Source organism: Chiloscyllium punctatum, chromosome 11, assembly GCF_047496795.1.
Source record: "Chiloscyllium punctatum isolate Juve2018m chromosome 11, sChiPun1.3, whole genome shotgun sequence".
NCBI classification, from domain to species: Eukaryota; Metazoa; Chordata; class Chondrichthyes; order Orectolobiformes; family Hemiscylliidae; genus Chiloscyllium; species Chiloscyllium punctatum.
In genome coordinates, this window is record NC_092749.1 from 81,933,442 (window position 1) to 81,954,945 (window position 21,504).

The window sequence follows — 21,504 nt, forward strand, 5'->3', positions numbered from 1 at the left end:
TACTACATAAGGCACACCCTGTTTAAGCCAACTGAATTCGACACAGGAAAAGAGAACACCAATATTCATTACTCACTGAGTCTGAATACAATAATGCTGAACACAACCTGGAATTAGAGATTTTGACCTTGTCAAGGAGGTAGCCCAGACCCTAACATTTTTTTATTTTAAAGGCAAGTGCCAAGTGTTATGTTCCCAGATGCAATTTGATTGTCAAACTACCAGGCTTGAAACAAAACACTGGTGTATATTCTTACACTATTTTTAAATTCAGACAAAATAAAATGAAATGAATTGGCTTAACTAACTAGCAAAATACTTAAAGTACAGGTATCTCTGGCATAATGTGTGCTTTGTCAACACGAATTGGCTAGAACACGATTGACGAATAGTGGATGTTGTTTGGATAGTGCAAACTTTCTACTGCACATATATAATGATTTTGTAGAGCAATTTTCTGTGGTAATTTTTTTATAGCATAAGGTTGCACAGGAATGCAACCATCACATTATACCAGAAATGCCTGTACTAAGCTACTAATTAATTGTTCCAGTATAGTAATATCCTATAAGTGTACCCTTCGCAAAGGCAAAATCAATAAAGTAGATTGTCTCATGCAATTTTAGCAGCAAGGAGAGAACCCCAGCTCTTATTGATGAGGAATAGAGAGTAAAGCTTCCACATTCAGCTTCAAGATCCCATCAACTGCTACTGAAGGCGAAACTAAAAATCCTGGTTCTGTGACAGCTTGACTCCATCATTTTTTAAAAAGAATGTAAGAACCTTAAGGCCTCAAGTTGTTTACTTTATTGCTTGAAGAAGACCACTATCTCAATCACCTCATAAAACAAGCAGGACAATATGCACCTCTTAAAGAGATAGTGTTATAGAGCCATAGAGTCATAGAGATGAACAGCATGGAAACAGGTCCTTCGGTCCAACCCGTCCATGCTGACCAGATATCCCGACCCAATCTAGTCCCACCTGCCAGCACCCGGCCCATATCTCTCCAAACCCTTCCTATTCAAATACCTATCCAGATGCCTTTTAAATGTTGAAATTGTACTAGCCTCCACCACTTCCTCTGGCAACCCATTCCATACACGTACCACCCTCTGCATGAAAAAGTTGTCCCTTAGGTCACTTTTATATCTTGCCCCTCTCACCCTAAACCTATGCTCTCTAGTTCTGGACTCCCCCATCCCAGGGAAAAGACTTTGTCTATTTATCCTATCCATGCCCCTCATGATTTTATAAACCTCTATAAGGTCCCCCCTCATCCTCCAACACTACAGGGAAAACAGCCCTAGCCTATTCAACCTCTCCCTATAGCTCAAATCCTCCAACCCAGGCAACATCCTTGTAAATCCTTTCTAAACCCTTTCAAGTTACACAACATCTTTCTGATAGGAAGGAGACCAGAATTGCATGCAATATTTCAACAGTGACCTAACCAACGTCCTGTACAGCCACAACATGACCTCCCAACTCCTGTACTCAATACTCTGACCAATAAAGGAAAGCATACCAAATGCCTTCTTTATTATCCTATCTACCTGCGACTTCACTTTCAAGAGCTATGAACCTGCGCTCCAAGGTCTCTTTGTTCAGCAACACTCCCTAGGACTTTACCATTAAGTGAATAAGTCCTGCTAAGATTTGCTTTTCCAAAACGCAGCAACTCGCATTTATCTGAATTAAACTTCATCTGCCACTTCTCAGCCCATTGGCCCATCTGATCAAGATCCTGTTGTAATCTGAGGTAATCTTCTTCACTGTCCACTACACTCCAATTTTGGTGTCATCTGCAAACTTTTTAACTGTACCTCTTATACCTCAAATCATTTATATAAATGGTGAAAAGTAGTGATCCTTGTGGCACTCCCGTCTGAAAAACAACCCTCCACCACCACCCTCTATCTTCTACCCTTGAGCCAGTTCTGTATCCAAATGGCTAGTTCTCCCTTTATTCCATGTGATCTAACCTTGCTAACCAGTCTCCCATAGGAACCTTGTCGAATACCTAACTGAAGTCCATATAGATCATATCGTTTCATAGAATAGAATCCCTACAGTGTAAAAACACACCATTTGGCCCTTCAAGTCCATACCAACTCTTCAAAGTGTATCCCATTCCAACTCATCCCCCTATTCTATCTCTGTAACCTTGCGTTTCCCATGGCTAATCCATCCAACCTACACTTCTCTGGATAATGTAGCATGGCAAATCTACTGAACCTGCATATTTTGCACTGAGGGAGGAAACCTGAGTGCCCAGAAGGAACTCACACAGACATGGGGAGAATGTGCAATACCCTCACAAACAGTCACCTGAGTCTGGAATTGAACCCGGGTTCCTGGCACTGTGAGTCAGCACTGCTAACCACTGAGCTACTGTGCCACCCTGTCATATTGCAGGGACGTTGAAATGTTGGAAAGTTTACTAGGGTAATACCTAGAACGAGCAGATCGCCTTGTTACTCCATATTCACAGCAATATGCTTGATTCTGAACTGACTCTTAATTAGGGATGGGCTAGCCAGCGACTTCCTCATCCTTTGAATGAATAAAAAAATACCCTTGCAGCATGTGAGTGCAGCAAATGATTTTGGGAAACTAGAGCACCTGGCAGAAACCCATGGAAGCACAGGGAAAACATGCAAACTTCCACAAAGTCACTCATGACAATAATTGAACCCGGATCCCTGGTGCTGTGAGGCTGCAGTGCCAAGCATTGAGCCACTCTGCAACCCCAAAGCACAGAGTAGGTGAGTACAATGATGGTATTTGGTTCATGTAGGGAAAAGCTAAGTGCATATGGGTCAGCATAAGAATCAAAACACCTTGTGAGGAAATGACTTGCTTTTGATAGATGTCCCTCACTACCAGCCTGATTGTTAATGGAACCAATTCATTTAAAATGATGGTGGCAAGCTTGCACCTAATGATTCATACCTTGAAGTGTGGGCAGTGTTGTTATCCTCCGTTTAATAATTACTTTCAGGTTTGTACTTTAGTCATTTCAAAAGTTGTTTTTCACAAATTTGATAATACAGATTTATCATAATCCTCTGGTCGTTTTCAGTGTCACAGTGACTGAAATCGTCTGGAGTTACTGGTAGCCTAAAATACCTTAATCCCTTAAAATATGGTAATTTGAGAAATTGAGCAATTGTTAAATGGCTTATCCACCAATTTGTTCTTGGGCAGGATTTGGCTGAGAGGTTAATTGCGTCAGTTGAGCTGATGTTTATCCTGTGCTTAATCCAATGTATCAGGTGCAGGTACATATAACAAGTCACTGTTGGTATAAATACAGCAAGATCCAGCTGGACAGCAGCAAAGCTAGACAGAGCAGCAAAGCATCATAACCAGCATCAGGTTGCCAACAACTTACAGAACAATGGTAAGTTGCACATGATATTTCATTTTATGGTTTATTGGAGTGCCACAAGGATTGGTGCTGGGCCCTCTACTTTTTGTCATTTATATAAATGATTTGAATGTGAGCATAAGAGGTACAGTTAGTAAGTTTGTAGATGACGCCAAAATTGGAGGTGTTGTGGACAGCGAAGAGAGTTACCTCAGATTACAACTGGATCTGGACCAGATGGGCCAATGGGCTGAGAAGTAGCAGATGGGGTTTAATTCAGATAAATGCGAGTTGCTGCATTTTGGGAAAGCAAATCTTAGCAGGACTTATAGACTTAATGGTAAGGTCCTAGGGAGTGTTGCTGAACAAAGAGACCTTGGAGTGCATGTTGAAATATTACATGCAGTTCTGGTCTCCTTCCTATCGGAAAGATGTTGTGTAACTTGAAAGGGTTTAGAAAGGATTTACAAGGATATTGCCTGGGTTGGAGGATTTGAGCTATAGAGAGAGGCTGGGGCTGTTTTCCCTGGAGTGTCAGAGGCTGAAGGGTGACCTTATAGAGGTTTACAAAATCATGAGTAGCATGGATAGGGTAAATAGACAAAGTCTTTTCCCTGAGATCAGGGAGTCCAGAACTAGAGTGCATAAGTTTAGGGTGAGAGGGGAAAAATATAAAAGAGACCTAAGGGTCAACTTTTTCACACAGATTGGTGTTACGTGTATGGAATGGGTTGCCAGAGGAAGTGGTGGAGGCTAGTACAATTGTAACATTTAAGAGGCATTTGGATGGGTGTATGAATAGGAAGGGTTTGGATGGATATGGGCCGGGTGCTGGCAGGTGGGACTAGATTAGGTTGGGATATCTGGTCAGCATGGACGGGTTGGACTGAAGAGTCTGTTTCCATGCTATACATCTCTATGACTCTATTTCTTTAGTATTATAGAATCCCGACAGTGTGGAAGCAGCTCATTCAGCTCATTGAGTCATGCTGAACCTCTGAAGAGTATCCCACCCAGACCCAGCCCCCTTCCCTTTCCATGTAACCCAACATTCCCCATGGCTAAAACACCTAGCCTGAACATCCCTGATCATGATGTCCAATTTAGCACGGCCAATCCACTTAACCTGCACATCTTTGGAATGTGGGAGGAAACTGGAGCACCTGAAGGAAACCTACACAAACACAGTGAGAATGTGCAAACTTGACATAGACGCTTGCCCAAGGATGAAATCAAACCCAGGTTCCTGATGTTGTGAGGCAGCAGTACTAACCACTGAGCCACCCCAGATCTTGTCCTTGGTAAGTTGATTTAATTTCATTTTAAAATATCACATTGTTAATACCACACTTCTACCTCAGTCAAAAGTGTGTAGGTCCAAACCTCTCAACAAATTTCAACAGAAGTCCACATGACAAACATCCACTGCACTACCCTCATTTGAGGTAGTGACAAGGAGGATCAAATTTATAAAGCATGACTATCTCTGAAAGTCATTCTATCCTTAACTAGTTCATGCCTCTCTAAATGACAGTATCTGATTTCAGGATTGATTTCAACAACTTGCCCACCAAAGAAAGCTGAACTGGCCTATAATTTTTTGGCATTTCATTTTTAAACAATTGAACCACATCAGTATTTCTCCAGTCCTTCAACACCTCACCTGTATCTAACAAGAATTGAAAAGTAATCCTCAGAGTATCTGCTATTTTCTCAAAGCTGCTTCAACGCAAAGAGTATTAAAGGTAAGGTAGATGCGCTTAGAGTCTGGATCAATACAAGAGACTATGATGTTGTGGCCATCACAGGGGCTTGGTTGAGAGAGGGACAGGACTGGCTGCTCAATGTTCCAGAGATTTGTTGTTTTACTTGAGGTAAAGAGAGAGATGGAGGAGTTAAGTTACTAATCAGGGAGAATATTACATCTGAACTCAGAGAGGACGTACTGGAGAACTCATCCACTCAGGCAACATGGATAGAGCTCAAAAACTAGATGGGTGCAATCACGTGAAAAAGATCATACTATAGGCTCTCTAACAGCCATCGAGACATTGAGGAGCAAACAGCCATCGAGACATTGAGGAGCAAACATGTAGGCAGATGATGGGAAGATACAATAAAGAGAGTTGTCTTAGCAGGTGACTTTAATTTCCCCAATATTGACTGGGCCTCCTTTAGAGCAAGAGGCTTGGACAGGACAAAATTTATTAAGTGCATCCAAGAGGGTTTCTTGAAATAGTATGTGGACTGTACAACTAGAGGAGGGGTCATGCTGGATCTTGTACTGCCTAATATGCCTGGCCATGTGACTGAACTTTCAGTGTTGGACTGGGGTATACAAAGTTAAAAACACCAGGTTGTAGTCCAACAGGTTTATTTGGAACCACTAGCTTATGCAATGCTGCTCCTTCATCAGGTGGTTGTGGAGCATAAGATCATAAAACACAAAATTTACAGCAAAAGTTTATGATGTGATGTACTGAAATTATATATTGAAAATGACTTGGATTATTTGTTAAATCTCTCATCTTTTAGAATGACCTATTGGTTTCAATTCTTTTGTAAATCCCAAAATTTCTTTAAAGTTACATTCTCAAGTGAACTTTAACAATAGGTGCCATGTCAGCTCAGATAATGCATTGAAGTCTGGTTAAAGTCTGTCTGTCTGTGTCTCAATGTTCAGACTGATTCTATTTTTAAAAAAGGGATTTACAGAATCTTACATGGACTCATGCAGGTTTTGAGCAAAATAAAATGTAATTCTGCAAGTGCAAATTCACACCACAAACTCATATGTGTATGCGTGCATGTGGATGCGTGTGTGTGTGGAGAGGGTGTGATTATCTGTGAGAGAGTGTGTGTATTTGCGTGAGTGTAAAGGGGTATAAGTCGATGAGAGGATATGAGTGTGTGGGTGTGTATGTGTGAGTATATGAGAAAGAGCTTGTGTATGAGAAAGGGTCTGTGTGAGTGCATGTGTCTGCAGGAGTGAGAGTGTGTGTGTGTACACACTTGCATGCATGTGTGTGAGAGTGTGTGTAATGCAGTAGGGTTACCTGTAGTCTGACATGAATCAAAGGTCCCGGCTGAGGCCATCCCCATGGGTACCGAACTTGGCTATCAGCCACTTTGCATTTTTCCCTGTCCCAAACTTCACCTTGGAGGATGGACACCCAAAGGTCCGATGCTTAATGTTCTGGACTGCTGAAGTGTTCTCCAACTAGGAGGGAACACACCTGGCTGGCGGTTGATGTACGGTGTTCATTCATCCGTTGTTGTAAGGTCTGCTTGGTCTCGCTAATGTACCATTCCTCAGGGCATCCTTGCCTGCAGCTTATGAGATAGACAATGTTGGCCGAGTCACATGAGTACATGCCACGTACATTGTGGGTGGTGTCCCCACTTGTAATGGTGGTATTCGTGTCAACACTCTGACACGTCTTGCAGAGACATCAACCATGACAGGGTTGTATGGTGTTGTTTTGAAAGCCGGGCAGTTTGCTGCAAACAATGATCTGTTTGAGAATTGGTAGTTGCTTAAAGGTGAGAAGTGGAGGCGTGGGAAAGGACCTGGCATTGTGTGCATCCTCATCGAAGATGTGTTGCAGGCTGTGAAGAACGTGGCGTAGCATTTCAGCTTCTGGGCAGTACTGGACAATGAAGGGTACCTTGTCAGTTGCAGCTCGTGTCTGTCTCCCGAGAAGGTCATTACGGTTTCTCGCTGTGGCACGTCGGGACTGGCGGTCGATGAGTTGAGATCATACCCTGTTCTTACGAGGGCGTTCTTGAGTACTTCCAAGTGCTCATCATGTTCCTTCTCATCTGAACAGATCCTTGTATACGTTGGGCTTATCCATAGGGGATGGCTCTTTTAATATGTTTGGGATGGAAGCTGGAGAAGTGTAGCTTCGTGAGGTTATCTGTGGATTCACGGTAGAGTGATGTGCTTGAGGTGCCCATCTTGATGGAGTGCATGTGTCCAAGAATGAGACAGATACCAAAGAGTGAGTTTGATGGTGGGATGAAACTCATTGATACCACTGTGTAGTTGTTTCAGTGACTCCTCGCCATGGATGCAGAGGAAGAAAATGTCGTCAATATACTTGGTGTACAGGTCCTGCATAGAGAAGAAGCCTTGTTCGAACCTGTGCATGAAAATATTGACATACTGGGGTGCAAATTTGGTCCCCATGGCTGTTCTGTGCATCTGGATGATGAACTGGTTGTCAAAGGTGAAGACGTTGTGGTCGAGGAAAATATGGATGAGTTGTAGGATGGTGCTTAGAGATTGGCAATTGTTGGTGTTGAGTACTGAGGCTGTCATCATGGGGGATGCTGGTGTAGAGTGTGAAACATCCATTGTGAAGAGGAATGTTCCCAGTTCGACTGGCTAGTGGGTGCTGAGTTTCTATAAGAAATCTGTAGTGTCACAACAGAAGCTGGGGAATCTCCTGCACCATGGGTTTCAAGATGCCTTCGACATAGCCAGAGAGATTCTCACACAGGTTCCCATTGTCTGCTACAATGGGACGTCCTGGTGTGTTGGCTTTGTGTATCTTCGGAAGGCAGTAGATGTCGTCTACGCAAGAAGTACATGGGATGAGGGCGTGTAGGGAACTCTGAAGGACTGGATCCAAGTCCTGATCAATGTTTTTAGTTTTTAGATTAAACAAACAATCCATGTCTTTTTCAATGTATCATTTCAATTGCATTGCACTGTAAACGTTTGCTATAAATTCTGTGCCTCACGATCCGATATACTCCACAACCACCTGATGAAGGAGCAGTGCTCTGAAACTCATGCTTCCAAATAAACCTGTTGGACTATAACCTGGTTTTGTATGACCTTTCAGTGGGGAAGCATTTTTGAAAGCGATCACAACTATAGCTATGAATAAGGATAAGTCAGGACTTTGTGTCAAGGCACTAAATTGGGGGAGGGCAAATTACATCAGTATTAGGCAGGTGCTAACTGGGAGGAGCTGTTAACAGGCAAGTCCACATTTGACATTTTGGCATTGTTGATGATGGCTTGGTGATGAGAGTTCAGAACCAGTATGTTCCAGTAAGGTGAAGGGACCCTTGGATAATACATTTAGTCAAAAGGGAATAAGAGGCATATGTAAGGTTTCAGAAACTAAAATTGAACAGGGCCTATGAGGAATATAAAGAAAGCAGGAAAGAACACAAGCAGGGAATTAAGAGAGCAAGATGGAGCCATGAAATTACCTTGGCAAGTAGATCATTGCTTGTAGCAAACTGCCCGGCTTTCAGGACAACACCACACAATCCTGTCATGGCTGATGTTTCTGCAAGACATGTATTAAAACAAGACGATAATTAGGGAGAAGGCAGGACCACTCAAGGGCAAAGGAGAGAAATTATGCTTGGACACAGAGGATGAGGGTGAAATCCTAAACAAGTAGTTTGCATTGGTATTCACCCAGGAGAAGGATATAGAGTATTGTGCAATTTTTGTGGAGCATGCTAATTTGTTAAGGCATTTTGAGATCAAGAAAAAAGTGGTGTTGGTCTCTTGAAGAGTATTAAGGTGGATAAGTCTCGAGGGCCTGATGATATCTACCCCAGGTTATTGAGAGAGGCAAGAGAGGAAATTGCTGGGGCCTTGACCAAAATCTTTGTATTCTCATTAGCCCCTGGAGAGATTCAGGAAGATTGGCGAGTAGCCAACCTTATTCCTCTGTTCAAAAAGAGTCATAGGGATAATTCCAGACACTATAGATCTGGGAGCCTCACTCGGTGGTTGGGAAGCTACTGGAGAGAATTATTAGGGATAGGATTTACGTGCAATTGGAAAAACATGGCTTTATGCAGAGCAGATCATGTGTTATGTACTTGATTGAATTTTTCAAGGTGGTAACGAAGGTGACGGACAAGAGTAGAACAGTGGATATTGTCTACATGGACTTTAGTAAGGCTTTCGACAAGGTCCGTTATGGTAGGCTCATCCAGAAGATTAAGATGCGTGGGATCCACGGTGACCTGGCCGCATGGATTAAGAATTGGCTTGCCCAGAGAAGGCGGAGGGCAGAGGTTGAAGATTGATTTTCAAGCTGGAGGACCATAGCTTGTAGTGTTCTACAGTGATCTATAGTGGGCCCTCTGCTGTTTCTGATATATATAAATGACTTCGATGAAAATGTGGATGGATGGGTTCATAATTTGCAGATGATACAATGATTGATGGAGTTGAGGCTAGTGTAGAAAGTTGTCAAAGGACACACTGGGATATACTTAGCTGCAGATATGGTCGGAGAAATTGCAGATGGAGTTTAATTCATGTACATGTGAGGTGCTGCACATATGGAGATCAAATGTTAAGAAAAACTATACAGTTAATGGCAGAATCCTGAACAATGACAGAGGGATCTTGTGGCTCAAGTCCATAGCTCTCTGAAAGTGGTTACACAAGTAGGTAGAGTGGTGAAGAAGGCATAAGGCATGCTTGCCTTTATTGGTCAGGGAATTGGATACAAGAGTCAGGATGTCATGTTGCAGCTTTACAAAACTTTTGTTAGGCCCCACTTAGAGTATTGCATTTAATTCTGGTCGCCACATTACAGGAAGGATGTGGAGGCTTTGGAGATGGTGCAGAAGAGGTTTAGCAGGATGTTGCCTGAATTAGAGTGTATGAACTACAAGGAGAGGCTAGAAAAATTCAGGTTTTTTTCTCTGGAGTGCCAGAGGCTGAAGGGAGACTTGATAGACATCTTTAAAATTATGAGATGTATACATAGGATTGACAGTATAACTCTTTTCCCCAGAGCTGAAATGTCTAAAACAAGGGGGCATGCATTTAAGGTGAGAGGAGGAAAATTCAAAGGAGACATGAGGGGCAAATTGTTTAAGTGTGGTCTGAGTGTGGAACGCACTACCACTGATGGTGGTGGTTGCAGATATGATACGGGCATTTAAGAGATCTTTAGATAAGCACATGAATATGCAAGGAATGGAGGAGTATGGACCAAGGGTAGGCAGAGGGATTAGTCTAATTTAGCACCATGTTCGGCACAACATCGAGGATCGAAGGGCCCATTCCTATGCTGTACTATGGTCTACATTCTAATCCTAGGGAAACAATCCATCCTGTCCTGCGGACATCTATTTTCAAGGATTCCAACTCCTAACACTTCCTCTCTCATATTTTGTCCAATATTTCACACTGCCTGTCTTGGATTAAATATCCACAACATCCGATTCCTGATTACGAGGACAAAAAACAATTTAAATATTTTTCCCATATCCTCTGGATCTTCAAGATGTTCCCTTCTTCATCTGACAGCTCCCACCTTTTCCCTTAGCTTTTTTTTGCTCTTGGTATACTGCTAAAACATTGTTGGGTTTTCTTTCATCTTGCTTGCTAATATTTTAGCATTTCCTTTCATTTTGTTTTTTCTTGATTCTTATACTTTCTTACTGCAGTATTGAGTTTTGTGAGTATTAAACAGTAAGCTCTCTTACTGTTTAATTTTTCCCTGTATTTTTCTAGACAGCCAAGGAGGTCCATATTTGTCAGTGCCATTCTTATTTTTGAAGGATTTTGTTGCTTTGTGCCCCAAGGATCTCACTTTTGTGCCTTCCACTGGTATACCATTGATGTATCCTTTTGCAGTCCTGTTCAGTCCACCTCAGTCAGTTCAGCTTTATAAAGAAAAAATTGACATTCCCTAATTAAAAGCTTTTAATCCTGATTGTTGTCCTTTTCCATAAGACTAAATCCAACCAAATTGATGTCACTATCCCTGATATAGTCATCTGCTATAACTTTACCCACTTGCCCAACCACATTTTCTAAAACTAAATGCAGAATTGTGTCTCCTCTCATTATGCTTGTAAGATAGTTTAAACATTTTTTTTCCTGGACACAGTACATGAATAGTTCACGCTCAATGTCACTTTTATTGTTTGAGAAACCCAAATGATAGTGAGATACTTATAAGCTCCTATTTATTAATGTCCACTCAATCCAACAGGCTCAAATTTATCTACATTCATGCATGATCTGCTATCTCCCTCACTGATGGGGTATCTGAAATATATATGTAGTAGTGTAAATGATCCTTTTTTATTCTTAAACTCAACCCATGAAGCCTCATTTAATTAACCCATAAAGTATATCATCCTTTCACGATTGTAAATAAGACCATAAGACCATAAGACATAGGAGTGGAAGTAAGGCCATTCGGCCTATCGAGTCCACTCCGCCATTCAATCATGGCTGATGGGCATTTCAACTCTACTTACCCACATTCTCCCCGTAGCCCTTAATTCCTTGTGACATCAAGAATTTATCAATCTCTGCCTTGAAGACATTTAGCGTCCCGGCCTTCACTGCACTCTGCGGCAATGACTTCCACAGGCCCACCACTTTCTGGCTGAAGAAATGTCTCCACATTTCTGTTCTGAATTTACCCCCTCTAATTCTAAGTCTCCTCGCCTAACGGAAGCAATTTCCTAGCATCCACCCTCTCCAAGCCATGTATTATCTTGTAAGTTTCTATTAGATCTCCCCTTAATCTTCTAAACTCCAATGAATACTATCATTGGATGATCCATACTGCTAATCTTGTCTTTGTCACCCACACTATCCTGTCTGAAAACCCAAATAAGGGGTTAATAAGTTATTAACTTTGCCTCTCCATTAGCCAGGTTTCCATTATAGCAGTGGTATCATGCTGCCATTTATTTCTGTGCCCTCAGTCCATCAGCTTAGTTTATAATACTGCTTGCATTGAAGTATAAAGAGCACAATCCGGTTAATTTATTTTGCTGGACACGTTTTAATAATTTGTCTTTCCAAGTTGCAGATATATCACTAGCAAATGTTCTACCACCTGTTTCCTGATCAGCTAAGCCTCCATTTTGGTTCCCATACCCCTGCCATGGTAGTTTGAAACTTTACCTACCAAATTAGCGAAAGCCCCCACAAAGCTATTTACCCCATTTCTGCCCAAGTGCAATCTGTCAAGCTTGTACATGTGCTACCTTCCCTAGAAAGTCCCAAAGCCTCAAGAATCTAAACCCATTCCTGGTACACTGTTTCTTCAGCCATGCATTCACTGATCTTATTCCTGCTCTTGCTAGTACTGGAGTAATCCTGAGGTTACTACATTTGAAGTTCTGCATTTTAATTTATCTCCCAACTTCCTACATTCAGCTTTCAGATCCTTATCCCTTTTTTTACCATGATGTTGGTACCTTTGTGTACCACACCCACTGGCTGCTCAACCTCCTGCTACAGAATGTCCTGCAGCCACTTGGTGATATCCTTGGTGCTGGCACTAGGGAGGCAAGATAACATCCTGATTTCACATCTGCAACCACAGAAGCACCTATCTGTATACCTTACTACTGAATCCCCTACCATTATAGCCACTCATTTTCCATCCCTTCCTGCAGCAGGATGCCATCACCCATGGCTATGGTGCCATCACCCATGGCTAATGTGACTTTCCTCTGAGAGGCCATCCCTCCCTATGTATTGAAGCCTCTACCTGTTTGAGAAGGAGGAGGTTGGGTGGATGACCACAGAGATTCCTACACTTTCTTCCTCAGCATGTGACTTTGTCTGATGGTCACACATTCCCTTTCTGCCTTTACAGTCCTCACTAGTGGTGTGGCTACCTCACTAAGCATGCTGCCTATGGCATTCTCAGCATCACAGATATTCCACAATGTCTCTATCCATAGCTCCAGCTCCAAAAAGCTGTTATCCAGTAGCTGTAGTTGGACTCACTTCTTGCACACATGATTGTCATGGACACTGGATGCATCCTTATTTCTTACATCACAAGAGGAACACAGTAGAGGTCTGTGGTCTCCTATTATCTCAATCTCTCCAGATTGAGAATTTCTCCCTTTGGAGGTAGAGATACAAAAGTGTCCAGAGGGGCAATCTTTTCACACAGAGGTTGGCAAGTGTCTGGTACAGGCTCTCCTTTCTTTGAGTTGAGAACTTGAAGTCTGAATATTTTGGTTTGCTGTTGCTAAACTAAAGCAAATTATGTGTTCAGGGTTATAGCAGTGGGATCTTGCTGGTCAAGGGGAAGGAAGGGTTGTGGCAAAGGCAGTTGTATCAATGGTCTCAGTATATGTTAAATTGATTTGAAATGTAACAATAGTAGTAACCATGTTTAATGGTTGATGTTTTTTCTTAGCCTGTGTGCAGGATGGCTCGTTATATGAAGTGTGGAGGACTGGCTTTGGTTGTTCTATTCGTGGTAGAGCAGGGTGTGCGATCTTTCCCTGAAGTGGAGGCTGCAATACCAGGTGAATATTGCGCTGGCATGATTAGCATGTGATTGAGATTAAATCACTCTTGAAGAAATGATATGATGCAGTTTGGGTTATTTTAAATTTAGCTTAGATAGACTTGCTGTAAATAACAAAGAACAAAGAACCTTACAGCACTGGAACAGGCCCTTCGGCCCTTTAAGCCTGCGCCGATCCAGATCCTCTATCTTAACCTGCCGCCTATTTTCTGAGGATCTGTATCTCTTTGCTCCCTGCCCATTCCTGTATCTGTTTGGATACATCTTTAATGATGCTATCATTCCCGCCCCTACTACCTCCACTAGCAACACATTCTAGGCACCCACTGCCCTCTGCATGAAGAACTTTCCATGTATATCTCCCTGAAACATTTCCCACCTCACTTTGAACTCATGATCCCTTGTAATTGAGTCATCCATTCTGGGATAAATCTTCTTGCTCTCCACCCTGTCTACACCTCTCATGATTTTGTAGGCCTCAATCAGGTCCCCCCTCAATTTCCTATTTCCAATGAAAATAATCCTAATCTACTCAACCTCTCCTCATAGCTAGCACCCTCCATACCAGGAAACATCCTGGTGAACCTCCTCTGCACTGTCTCCAAAACATCCACATCCTTTTGGTAATGTGGCGAACAGAACTGTACACAGTATTCCAAATGTGGCCGAACCAAAGTCTTATACAACTCTAACTTGAACTGCCAACTCTTGTACTCAATACCCTGTCCAATGAAGGAAAGCATGCTGTATACCTTCTTGACCACTCGACTGACCTGCATTGCCACCTACCTGAACACCTGGATATCTCTGTACATCAATTTTCCCCAGGACTTTTCCATTTACTGTATAGTTCACTCTGGAATTACATTTTTCAAAATGCATCACCTTTTATTTGTCCAGATTGAACTCCATCTGCCATTTCTCTGCCCAACTCTCCAATCTATCTATATTTTTCTGTATTCTCTGACTGTTCCCTTCACTACCTGCTACTCCAATAACCATAGTGTCATCTGCAAACTTGCTAATGAGGCAACTTACACCTTCCTTCAGATCATTTATGTATATCACAAACAACAGTGGTCCCAGCACTAATCCTTGTGGGACACCACTAGTCACAGGTCTCCATTTTAAGAAGCTCCCTTCCACTACTGCTCTCTGTTTCCTGTTGCCCAACCAGTTCTCTATCCAACTCGTTAGAACAACCAGGACCCTATACGACTTACCTTTCTTTATCAGCCTACCATGAGGAACCTTATCAAATACCTACTAAAGTCCATGTATATGACATCTACATCCCTTCCCTCATCAAGCAACTTTGTCACCTCTTCAAATAATTCTATTAGGTTTATACGACACGGCCTTCCCTGTACAAAACCATGCTGTCTATCACTGATAAACCCATTTTCTTCCAAATAGGTATATATCCTATCTCTTAGTATCTTCTCCAGTCTTCTTCTACCACTGATATCAGGCTCACGGGTGTGTAATTACCTGGATTATGCCTGCTACCCTTCTTAAAAAGGGGATAACATTAGCAATTCTCTATTCCTCTGGGAATTCTGCCAATTTTAAGGATGCTGCAAAGATATCGGTTAAAGTGGCAGCTATTTCTTCTCTCGGTTCCCTCAGTAACCTGGGATAGATCCATCCGGACCTGGGGACATGTTCACCTTAATGCCCTTTAGAAGACACACTTCCTCCCTCCTTATGCCGCCTTGACCTAACATCTATCCCTAACCTCAACATCCGCCATGTCTCTCTCTTCAGTGAATACTAATACAAAGTACTCATTAAGAATCTCACCCATTTTCTCTGACTCCATGCATATCTTTCCTCCTTTGTCCTTGAGAGGGGCCAACTCTTTCCCTAGTTACCCTCTTGCTCTTCATATATGAATAAAAGGCTTTGGGGTTTTCCTTAACCCTACCTTTGAGAAATATGATCATAATATGATAGAAGTCCGCATGAAGTTTGAATAATATTCTAAAACAAAGGTTTTAGCTCTGGGAAAAAAAATTGTGGAGATGAAGGGGCAGGTTGACTGTGGTGGATTGGGAAAAAAGATTTGAAAGAATTGCCAGTAAATAGGGAATGGCTAAGAAATATTACACAGTTTACAACAAATATAGATTCATGTAAGGCACACACAACCAAAGGGCTTGGTAAAACAACTTGTAATTAACAAAATAAGCTAAAGAATGCATTACAACAAAGGAAGTATCTTGTCGAGATTTCAAACCCAGCAAAACTTGGGTAAAAAAATCTGTAAGAAAGCAAAAAGAATACAAGCTTGCAAGGAACATAAAAGTGGATTCTGAAGGCTTCTTTATATCTGTGAAAAGGAAAAGCTTAGTTAGAACAAATGTAGGCATGTTACAGGTGGGAGCAGAGAACTTAAAGTAGAGATAAGGAAACACAAAGAAGTTAACTGTTACTCAGTGTTTGTCTTTATAAAGAAGGCATACTGAATGTTTCCCAGAAATACTAGGCAACCAATGGACTTGTGAAATTGAGGAACTACAAGACATTAGTATTAGTTGAGAATTATTACTTAAAGCCAACTGGATTGCAAGTTGGCCTATCCCCTGAACCATATAACCTATGAGCGTTAAAGGAGATGGCAAAACAGATAATGGAAACAATGGTGAATATCTTTCAAAATTGTGGAGATTCTGGAAAAGTGTCTGGGGCTTAGGAAGTGAAAAATATAGTTCTACTTTTTAAGAAAAGAGGATGAAGGAGAATGGAAACCACAGACTTGTCAGTTTGATATCAGTTGTAAAGAAAATGTGAGAATGTGTTACAAGGAAGGATAAAATAACTAGATATTTAGAAAATAATCAACAAATTGAACATGTATTTAGGAAGAGGAAGTCTTACTGACAAACCTATTGGGGTTTTTGGGATACGCTTGTAGCAATGATGCAAGAAAATCATGGATACAGTGTATTTGGATTTTCAGAAGGCTTTTTGAGGTCCACTCTGGTGGCTAGCAAATAAAGTTAGAGAACATGGGATTGGGGGAAATATACTCATATGAATTGAGAATTATTTAACAGGCAGAAAGCAGAGAATGGAGTAATTGGACCATTTCAGGATGCCAGGCAGTTACTAGTGAGGTACTGCAAGGATTGGTGCCACATCCACAGCTTTGCACAATGTATACAGATGATTTGGATGTTAGGGTACCTTTTCTAGGCCGAGTAGTTTTGTTTCTAATTTTGAATTGTGTCAAATCTTTTCGAATGTTTTTCACCATAAGGACAAATGAGTTTTCTTGACCTATCTTATCAAACCTGCCTTATTAATTACCACTATGCCCCTTGCTTCATTAATTACGACTATGCTCTCATGTCCAATCTCTACCTCATTTTGCCACGTATCTTTCATGGAACAGCTTGCCAATCTGAGGATATACATTGAAAGATTATAATTCCATGTGAGTGTGCCAACTTTGAAAGGCTGCTGTGCAGCCAGGCAAGTATTGACTATGCAGTGTTGCTCCGCATCAGTAGCATGATTGCACAGCAGGTATGAAGCCACACTGTCTAAAGTATATAGTTTGCATGGCTAACAATCCCACACATATACAACCCCATTCTCTCACCTTAGTCACTGTTTAACCACCATGCTACACATTTTACCTGCCTACATCCCGATTGAAAAATGTCTCTAAATCATTGGGATCCTGGTGCCCACTGTAGATCTGAATCTTGTAATTGTCCGGTGGAGGAGCATCACATATGGGCAAGCAACTGGAGAAGTACAAATGTAAGCTTTCTTTTATAGAAAATAAACAAATCCAGCAGAGGTGAACTTTGGCCCCACAACACCATCTAGATTGCAGCACCATGATCAAACATTATCTTATAGCTAACAACTGTGTGCTACACCAAGTTGTCTTACCTTGAAACCAGGTGTCAATGAGATACTGCCAGGCTTGTAGAACCAGTGATAGTTGAGCTCTGTCATGGACAATGTCAGCTTCTTCATCCCCAGTGTCACCATTTCCTTCAGAGGAACATTAGTCACTTTTCCCAATTCCTCTGCATTTAGTATATCACCTCATCACCTGCTCCAGTTTTGCAGGGCAGAACATATCAGGACAATACAACACACTTTATCTGGTCTATACTTGAAGGCAGTAATACTGGATCTTCAAGAGACCTATACACTGTTCCATCAAGTCTCTGCTGAGGCATTGACAGCATTAAACCTGTGTTCTGCATCAATATAGAACGGTGAGCACAGGAACAGGTCCTTTGGCCCATCATGTCTGTGCTGACTATGATGCCGTTCTAAACTAATCACATCTGCCTGTATGTAGTCCCTATTCGTTTAGTCCCTGTCTTTTCATGTGTTTATCTAAATGTCTTTTAAACTTTGCTAACACATCTGATTCTACCACCTCCCTGCTAGCATGTTTCGGGTATCTATCACTCTCTATGCAAAAAACCTCTCCTTGCACAACTTTGTTAAATGTTTTTCCTTTCATCGTAAATCTATGCCCCAAGTATATACTTACACCCTGGGAAAAAGAATCCAACTATCCACCCTCTCCATACCTCTCATAATTTTACATACTTTTATCAGATTGTCCTCAGCCTCCAGTGCTGTAGCAAAAACAATCCAAGTTTGTCCAACTCTTCCTCATTGCTAATACACTCCAATCCAGGCTACATCCTGGTAAACCTCTTTTGTACCCTCCGTAAAGCCTTCATTTCCTTCCTATAGTTTGGTGACTAGAACTATACACAATACTCCAAATGTAAAATCTTATACAGGTGCAACATGAATTGCCAACTTTTATGCTCAATTCCCCTACTGCTGAAGGCAAGCATGCCAAACACCTTCTTTAAGAGGTTATCCATATCTGTTGCCTCTTTCTTGAACTTTATATATCTATTTTCTTTATATATCTATTTTCCTAAGGATCCTGTCTATGTTCCTCTTCCATTTGACCTCCCAATGATTCAACTCACACTTTTCTGAATAAAACTCTATCTACCATTTCTCCCTTGATCTTTCCAACTGATTTATAACCTCCTTCACTGCCCACAACTTCACCAATTTTTGTCATCTGAGAACTTGCTAATCAGACCACCTACATTTTTATCCAAAGCATTTACATTTATTACAAGTAATATAAGCCCCAGCATTAATGCTTGCAGAATATCGCTGGTTACAGATTGCCAGTCAGAAAAATACCCTTCAACGATTACCCTCCATCTTCTACGACCAAGCCAATCTTGTACCAAATTGCCATTCACCATTGATTCCATGAGACTTAATCTTCTGGATCAGCCTATCATGAGGGATCTTGTCAAATACTATGGTAAAGTCCATACAGACAACATCCACTGTCCGATCATCAACAATCATTTTGTCACTTCCGCAAAAATCTTAATTTGGAGACGCTGGTGTTGGATTGGGGTGTATAAAGTTAAAACTCATGTAACACCAGGTTATAGTCCAACAGATTTATTTGGAAGTACTAGTTTTTGGAGCACTGCTCCTTCATCAGGTGGTTGTGGATGATAAGATCATAAGACACAGAATTTACAGTAAATGTTTACAGTGTGATGCAACTGAAATGATATTTTAAAAAGACCTGGATTGTTTGTTATGTTTCTCATCTTTTAGAATGGCCATGTTGGTTTCAGTTCTTTCATATGTAAATCCTGGAACATTTTTTAAAGTTGCATTCTCACTCGAGATTAGATTGTGGAAACCTCAATTCCTACAGTGTGGAAATAGGCCCTTTGGCCCAAGACAGACCCTCTGAGGAGTAACCTACCCAGACCCATTTCCCTCTGACTCATGCACCTAACACTATGGACAATTTAGCATGACCAATTCACCTGATTTGTACATCTTTGTGACTGTGGGAGGAAACTGGAGCACCTGGAGGAAACCCAGATCCCTGGTGCTCTGAGGCAGCCGTGCTAACCACTGAGCCACTGTGCTGCCCTGATGAAAGACCTGAAACCAACAAGGTCATTCTAAAAGATGAGAGCCTTAACAAGCAATCCAGATCGTTTTAAATATATCATTTCAGTTGCATTACACTGTAAACTTTTGCTATAAATTCTGTATCTTATGATTTTATACTCCATAACCACCTGATGAAGGAGCAACACTCTGAAAGCTAGTGCTTCCAAATAAACCTGTTGGACTATAACCTGGTGTTGTGTGATTTTTAACTTCAAAAATTTTAATCACCTTTGTGAGACAAGACCTCCCCCACATAAAGCCTTGCTAACTATCTCTAATAATTTGATTCTTCTCAAAATGTGAGTAAATCCTATACCTAAGAATCATCTCAGATAATTTCCCTACAATCAGTATGCCTCCAGTGAAAGATCCCATCACTGTTAGTGAAAAAGACTTAAATTGAACACAGGAGGAGCAAAAGAGTTTCTTTGGTCTTAGAACAGTTATTGATGTTGTACCTTCCAGATGAGGAATCCTGGGTGTGGATAAGAGGACATTTGTCTGTCTTTATGTGCAGCAATTTATTGAAGATGTGCTGCTGGCTGAGTGACTATCACATGTCATTGAAAAGGGTGTGCCTGCAGTGCAGCACCATCATCTACCTGGTCCCTCATTAATCCAGGCAAGGCTATGGATCAAGTGCTAGAAAGTGGAATTAGAATAGTTAAGGGGATATTTTTGACTGACCAAGATGTGATGGGCTGAAGGATCTTTTTCTGTGCTGTAGATCTCTGACTTTATGAGTCTAGATGCCAAGCCTCAGAATGCATTCAGCATAGGTAATTGTGGCACTTGCAAGGATGTTATGTTGTCTGTGTGCCGTTATTGCTGATAATTTCAATAGTGTTGAGATAACCGAATTCAATTTGCGAGCATCTGTGACATGTAGCAAATCAACTCTGAGCAGTTGCTGTCCTTAAGCTCCTTCACTGTACGTGTCTAGCAAATGGGTGATGAAATGATTGCTAATCCCATGCAGCTATACTTTGCACATGTATTCACCCCATTCACCTTGATTTTTCCACCAATCACTATCCTTATCACCGCTTCTATATGCTTCTCTGCTTTTTTTCAATTCACTTGTGAGTTGTGGGCATCATTGGCTGTTCCAATATTTATTGCCCATTCCTTGTAGCCCATAGTTGGTGAGCTGCCGTTTTGAGCAGCTGCAGACCGTATACTGTAGGCAGACCCATAATGCTGTTAGGGAGTGAATCCCAGAATTTTAAACCAACAACAGTGAAGGAACAGAGATAAATTTCTAAGTCAGAATGGTGAGTGGCTTGGAAGGGATCTTGTCTGTGGTAGTGTCCCTGTGTATCATGTATGTAGCCTTGTCCTTCTAAATAGAATTGGTCATGGGCTTGAAAAATGTTGTCTAAGAAGTGTTAGTGAATTTCTGCAGGGCATCTTACAAATCGGACATTCTGCTACTTCTGAGCATTGCTGGTGGAAGCAGTGGATATTTGTGGATGTGGTGCCAATTAAGCTACTGGTGTTGTTGGAGATGCACTTGTCCAGACGAGAGGGAGTATTCCATCACCTGGCTTGTACCTTATAGACAGGATTTGGTTAGTCAGGATGTGAGTTACTCGTGTGGTATTCCTAGCCCTATGTATATATGACTAGTCCAGATCAGTTTCTTGCTAATAGTAACCTCTAGGATGTTGATAGTGGGGGATTCAGGGATGGCAGTGCCATTGAATGTCAAGGGGTGGTGGTGAGATTGTCTTTTGTTGGAGACAGTCATTACATGGCATTTGTGTGACACTAATGTCACTTGCCACTTTTCAGCCCTGTGTTTGCATGGGTTTCCTCCTACAGTACTCCCACAGTCCAAAGATG

General features: G+C 41.6%; 1 protein-coding gene across 1 annotated transcript in view; it reads left to right on the forward strand.

The window, feature by feature from the left end:
* The first annotated feature begins 3,291 nt into the window (after positions 1 to 3,291).
* The window catches only part of LOC140482607 (glycoprotein hormones alpha chain-like), a 40,995-nt gene continuing 22,782 nt past the window's right edge, over positions 3,292 to 21,504 (forward strand). The window contains exons 1-2 of the mRNA XM_072580125.1: positions 3,292 to 3,406; positions 13,552 to 13,663. Coding sequence (XP_072436226.1) covers positions 3,404 to 3,406; positions 13,552 to 13,663 — 115 coding nt within the window. The 5' untranslated portion in view covers positions 3,292 to 3,403. The remainder of the gene's footprint in view (positions 3,407 to 13,551; positions 13,664 to 21,504) is intronic.